Source organism: Egretta garzetta, unplaced genomic scaffold (assembly GCF_000687185.1).
Source record: "Egretta garzetta isolate BGI_Z169 unplaced genomic scaffold, ASM68718v1 scaffold44, whole genome shotgun sequence".
NCBI lineage: Eukaryota > Metazoa > Chordata > Aves > Pelecaniformes > Ardeidae > Egretta > Egretta garzetta.
Genome location: NW_009259490.1, coordinates 744,400 through 750,959, shown reverse-complemented (window position 1 = coordinate 750,959; position 6,560 = coordinate 744,400). Strand labels below are relative to the sequence as shown.

General features: G+C 55.2%; 1 protein-coding gene across 1 annotated transcript in view; it reads right to left on the bottom strand.

Moving 5' to 3' along the window:
- DUSP8 (dual specificity phosphatase 8) overlaps positions 1-6,560 on the bottom strand; it is a 33,799-nt gene that overhangs the window by 1,987 nt on the left and 25,252 nt on the right. Inside the window, exons 3-5 of the mRNA XM_009637306.1 lie at positions 3,534-3,700; positions 970-1,129; positions 629-752 (exon numbers count right to left, since the gene is read on the bottom strand). Of these exons, the coding sequence (XP_009635601.1) occupies positions 629-752; positions 970-1,129; positions 3,534-3,700 (451 nt within the window). The remainder of the gene's footprint in view (positions 1-628; positions 753-969; positions 1,130-3,533; positions 3,701-6,560) is intronic.

The window sequence follows — 6,560 nt, the reverse complement described above, 5'->3', positions numbered from 1 at the left end:
GGTCACCAGGGGGGGTTGCCGAGCCAGCGCTTCTTGGCACCTCCTCGGCCTTCTCTGAGGTAGGTGGTGGGGGGTGCCGGCTGCCCTCAGCCACCTCTGCTGGGTCCTGCTGGGCGTCCCCCTCACCCCGGTCACCCTTTGACTTCAGGGCCTTGAGGAGCTTCAGGCTCCTCTCATACTCCAGGAGCTGGCCCAGGAAGTTGAAGTTGGGTGAGATGGATGGGCGACGGTCCTTAACGAACCTGCCGAGAGGCACAGACAGCCCTGGTTGGTGCTTGGTCCTTCAGTGGGTCACCCCTACTCTCTCAGCCTCTTTGGGGAGAAGAGGCATTACCCAGGACCTTCTGACCAGACCCTCTGAAGAAAGGGGTCTTGGGGAATCACGGGGCCTCGGGATGCCCCAGGGGTAGAGCTGGGAGTGTCTCCCCCCTCCACTTTACCGCTCCCAACCACTTCTCGTTGCATGCACTTTTTGAAGGGAGGTTTGGTTTGGTTTCACTGGGACTCAGCCAAGGCAAGACAGAGCTTCAAGGAGCTCCCACCCTATCCTTCTGGGCTCAGCCTGCTTTCCTTCCCTGTAATGAAGCCTGCGGGCATAGCCCCTCCCTGCCCTCTGGGGAAAACTCACCTGTAAGCATCATCTGACGACATACCCATGGTCTTCATGATGTAGGCGATGGCAATGGTGGCTGATCGGGAGATCCCGGCCAAGCAGTGCACAATCACCTGGCAGCTGGACACCTTGGCCTTGTCTGGAGCACAGTAGAGGAAAAAGAGAGAAAAGCATCGATGTGGTCAGAGATCGTGAGCAAAATGACTCCAGCCTGCTTCCCCCCACCCCGCAACGCTCAGTCCCTCTGTGTGAAAGAACAAGGGTTGCTGGGGGTAAGACCATGAAGGTCAGAAGAAGAGTTCAGGTTTTGAAGGCTGAGAACAGGAAGGTCTGCAAGCATTGTAACAAAAGCTCACCAATGAATTCAATGGACTTGTCCAGCCAGGGAAGCAGCTTCTCACAGTAGTTGTCATTGACAGGAATGCGCATGAAGTGACTATCACAGATGAAGTCTGGCTTGGGACAGGAGTTGCTGGCGTTCAGGACATAGCTTATCCCATTCTGTGTCATCAAGTCCTGGTGGGAAAGAAGTGATCAAATGATTGGCTGAGTTCAGCCAGCACCGAGTACTGAAGACCTGCCTTGCTATGCATGCCCTGCCTTTTCCCATCCCAGTATTTTCCCACTGCTGCCTTGGTCTAGTTGATGGTAGTACAGCAGAGGCCAGCTGAGAAGTCTGTGTCAATTTAGATGACACAGGTTGGAACCTCAGCAGATCTTTACTTTGGTCCAAGTAAAAGTAAGCAAGACCAAAGAAGGGGCTCCCAGAGGGGAAAACCCAAGAACCCCAGTATGAGAGGAATAGGAAAATACAAGAAAGAAAATCAGTGAAAAGTGTGGCTGAAAGCTTTGAAAGTATCAGATGAGGGAGAGGAGGCATCTCACCAACAGAGTGGGGCGAGTCATAGAATCATAGAATCATAGAATGTTTTGGGTTGGAAGGGACCCCTAGAGGTTACCCAGTCCAACCCCCCTGCAGTGAGCAGGGACACCGCTAACTAGATCAGGTTGCTCACAGCCCCATCCAACCTGGCCTGGAATGTTTCCAGGGATGGGGCCTCCACTGCCTCTCTGGGCAACCTGTTCCAGTGTTTTACCACCCTCATTGTAAAGAATTTCTTCCTTATATCTAGTCACTGGTAGCACCCTATGTTAACCAATGTCAACCCATGTCTTTGCTCCCACACCCCTCAGAAATGCATCAGGAGTTCCCACAGATTTGTTAGTGGTTCACAGCTCTTCACTGTGTTGGGACATAGGCAGGTGGCAAGGGGAACCAACTCTTCCCTCTTTCTGACACTGGAGTGAACCTGGACTTGCTTTCTGTGACTTTTCTGCTTTGGCTGTTCAATGGCCACCATCACTGCCGATATTTCTCTCTCAGTACAAGGCAATGGCACAAAGGAGACCTTAGGTAAATAGGGTCAGATGAAAAACTGCCATGAGGGGGTGAGGTTGGACCCACAGGCCATCCATCAGGGAACTAGCTTGCTGGGTGCGTACTGCTGCATCCACATCAACCTCCATTCCTTCCCTCACAGGGCAATGGCCAACTTCACCTATATGCAGTGCTGACGCCGAATTTATGGCTCCTATGACCCCTGTCTCTTTCCTCGTTGCAACAGATGAGGTATCACCTGTACAACTAGGGGCAGGTTGCTTATAAAAAATGGGGGAATATCTGTGCCTGGTTGGCATTATTCCAGGGAAGACCCAGAATTAAATGGGAGAAGAAAACACGGAGATAAAAGAGTCCTCCCATGCGTCAGAGTGTGTGGAGCTGCCATGTGGGATCTCTCCTTTGCAACGTGCTGGAGAAGACAAGCATTGCCCATGCATGGCCTCTGCACGTGACCCCGCTCTGCTGCCTATGAATAGAGCATCTTCTGGCCACATCTTGGGGATGGCAGAAAACACAGCTCCAAAAGATGAACAAAACCCTCTGAGGAGGCAGGGAGGAAACCATCAGTTTCCCTGCCTGACATTGGCTCCTCAGGAGACTGCACCGGGAGTTTGGCCCTGGCTCTCCAGCGGCCGGTTCCTGCCCACCCCAGCAGGCTCTACAGAGCCCGGCCTCGGCTTGGCGGAGCCAGCCCAGCTCCCGGGCTTGCATTCTTGGCATTTTTCTCTTTCATTTCCTTTTACTCCCTGTATATAATTTCTCTCTCCCTCCTTTCTGTCTCCAACCCCCCTCTGGCGTTGTGGTCCCTCTCCCCCCTTGCCTGCCCTGGGCGAGGACGCCTGGCTGGCTCCCTCCTGCCCGTGGTAGGCAGGCGCCCAGCGGCATTTTAACTGCAATTCCTCTTTCTTCTCGCTGTTATTTTTCCTTTAAACAAAATTCCTTCCCTGGCATGACATCACAGCACAGCCCTTCCAGCACCTTTAAAAGAGCACTGTCCCTCTTTTCTCCTCTCCCCTTTGCTCATTTTCGGGCCTCCTGAGCAAGCTCCTGCCCCTGGCCAGGGCTGCCCGTCCCCATGCTGCTGTGGCTGAATACCACAGCTTGCTCTGGTTCCCAAGCGGATCATAGAGTTGCTGAAATTGGTGTTGCCTGGCTGGCTAGGCGGGTGGGTGCAAAGCTGGATCCTGTTCCACATCTCTTTCCAGCTGTGGTAACTCCCCCTCTAAGCCCAGGTGTTTTCCTGGCCATGCTCCTCCTGTCCCTGAGTTGGCTACAGGCACTTGGGAAGGGTTTGACCACCCCAAACCTCATCAGTATATGATGACTCACCCTGAGACCACCCTCCCCAGCTCTGCTGGGCTCTGCCTATGCACTCCTTGCCTTCAGCCTACCGGTAGGGTCAGACCGATGACATGTGGTCCTCCCACCAGGCAGAAGAGTCCTTAATGCCCTCACCCCTCTGCATGGCTGGGGTCCCAGATGGGACAGGGCAGATATGTCCCCTCACCAGGGCTGTACCTTGTTTAGGACATCTTTCTGGGAGCCCAGGTAGAGATGCGGCAGGATGCGTGTGGGGCCGACGTTGGCCACGGGCAAGCATGGCTGGGAGATGCTCATCGGCAAGATGGCAGCTGGCTTCCCCTCGCAGAGCCCTGGGAAGCAGGATGAGAAGGTGGCAAAGCCTCCTGTGGAGAAAATGGGGACATTGAGCTTGTAGTAGAGAGGCCAAGACCATCAGTACCTGGCATGCCAAGGCCCGGGCTGGAGACAAAGCGGTAAAAACCCTACAACACTGAAAGAAGAGCCTTGAGGAGCAAAATGTCACCAGCCATTGCTAACCAGTGCAGACACATTGTGATGACTGTGCCACATACATGGAGAAAGGAATGGAGACCCAGCTCTGATTGTTCCTGCCACAGTTCGATATTAATGCACACAAGAGGCATACTGCACCCCCTCCTGCTCTTTGCAACTTCATTCAGACAAATGACCGGAAGAGAAAGTCCTTTTCTTGGCTGCCTACTACTCTGAGGGCAACCAGGGTCACTTTTTGACAGCAAAACCTGCCAGGGCAGGATAATAACAAGCAAGCCCACCGAGGTGCAAAGCTCCCTGGGTTAGGGAGGTCAGCCCAAACCTTGCCACAACAGCTACACTTACAGATTGCAGTTGCTGAGAGATGCCCCCTCTGCCCAGCCCTGCCGAGCCCATGATTTCTACCACATTGGACTGGACCAGGACATTGGTACCTGCAGGCCATTGCTGGTTTTCACACTTTGACCTTACTGAATGTGACAGCAAGCAGCGCCCAATTTACCTCGCCAAGATGCTGGGCAGTCATACCCAGCTTGAGCACCTCGAAGCCCAATATTGAGAGAAACCCCCACCTGGGGCTGTGGTAGGTGGCACCTGACAGCCAGAGCTATCGCCATGGTGTCTGGCACAGTCAAAAGCAGTCTAAATGTGAGTAAGCCTACCTGAAAGCCAGACCCCAGCTCAAGTGGCAAGAGTGCTGACTTGAGCAGGGCAGCAAGCGTTGCCCTGCCTGCATGGAGGGCAGCTCGGGGAGCTGGAAAACCCCCAGTGCTATTGCATGTCCTGTGCAGTTGCGTAAGACCACTGATGATCCTGATTTGCTCTCGTTCACTGATCCCATTCTCCAGGGCAGAGCTGGGTCTGGCCAGTGGTGGCCCAACTTCACTCCACTCCAGCTGAAGACATCTGGGTGGCAGCCTGGTGCAACAGAGAGGACCTTGGGTCATATCAGCCCAACCAGTCTCCCCTGAGGTTTTCTCAGTCATGTGAATGAGCAGATACAGCTTGACATCACCCAAAGAGCATAGAAGACTTTGGGGCTTGACCGCCTTTGACTGTCAGAGGGACCAGGATGGTTCCATGAGATCTTTCTGAAAGTCCAAGTCTCCCTCCCATCACCCTCCATCTCAGTGGCTCCTGGTGGCAGCTCCCACTGCCCCCAGAGGAAGGTGTCCTCCAACCACCCTCTTTCCTCCCCCCCTCTCATGTCTCCCTGGCTGGCAGGTCACAGCTCCCAGCTTCAAAACCCAGCCAAGCCGGGAGGGCTAGAGTTAAAGCACCTTATCTTCTCTAGCACTTCCTTTTCTCTGGCTCCCTCTGAAATGACATCACCTCTCAATTGGGACATTAAATCAGAGCGAAAGCAGGAGGCCCAGCGCAGGTGCAGCACAGCTCCGGTTACTGCTCATCCCTGTGCTGCATCCCCATTGCCAAGGAGTGTAAATCACTGGCCAGAGCCCTGCATGGACACGTGCGAACCCCCTGCTTCACCCTGCACTTGAGCACATGCTGCTGATGCCAGGGGGATGCTCGAGCAGAAACCCTGTGGGAAGGGTTTCCTTCAGCTGCCCCTAGGAAAGCCTGCAGCACACGCGGTCGAGTGGGGCGCAGATTTGGCCCCTGGACTCATGCAAAACAACATGGGAATTTTTCTGAAGGAACCCAGCACATCTTTGGGGAGCAGGGTGCATGCAAGTGCAGCCCTGGGGATCAGTGCCTGCTCTGGTCCCCAGGTCCCCAGCCTCTGGCGCTCACTCGTACCCATCAAGAGCCACCTGAGGCCGTGTACAGCTTTGTATGGCTCTTTAAAAGCCGGCATCGTGGGGTGATCTCAGAGCTAAAGCAGGTCGGGGCACGCTGCTCTCTCCCCCTTGCTCGCCTCTGCCGGCACTCGCCCAGCAGCAGATCCTCTGCCAGCCCTGCCCTGAGAAGTCCAGGCAGAGGCAGAGGGGGCTGCGAAGCAGGCGGGGATATTTGCAGAGAGTGGCAGCAGCACCCTTGGCTGTGGCGCCTACCCCAGCACGCTGCCAGTGACTGGAGGATCCCGGCACCTGAAATGATGCTCACCCCGCTTGTCCCAAGCAAAGCCTCAACCCTGGATCTGGGAGCCCAGGCACGTTCCCATCCTGCCTGTCCTCATTTCCCCCATGCTTGCAGCTGCTGAGGGCAGCCCGGGTTTGGGGGAAACCCTAGAGATGGGGCCGGGTACTCAACGCCATCCCAACCTCGAAGCGATGCTCACCCCACCCCACGCCGGCTGCTCTAGCATGCCTTTCATTTTTAGAAAGTGAAGCAGCTCTTCAAAACAAACCCAAAGGCAGTGAATGTCCCTGGCTCAGTTCCAACCGATACCTGGGCTTTCCCCCTCCATACTCCAGGCCATGGATCCCAGCTTTTGCTGGGAGACAGCGGCAGAGCCCCACGGGGTGAGGAGCCAGGGCAGCACTGGGTCTTTCTAGTCTTTCCTCTTGTATTTGCAGTGCTGGTGCTGGGAGTGCCGTTTCTCTTGGCATGTGGGGAATTAAGCTCAGGAAGGATTTGTATATGATGTGGAGCAGGTGCTTGGGGATCTCTGGTTTCTTCTTGATGCTCCCCTTGAGCCTGGCATGGGCTTGCCAGGGAGGAGCTGGTCTCTGCGTGGCACGGCCCCGTGTGCTGCTCACGGCTCCAGCACTCCTGAGGGGTGTCAAAACCATTCCCGGGAAAAGCCAGTGTCTTCCTGCCTCCTGC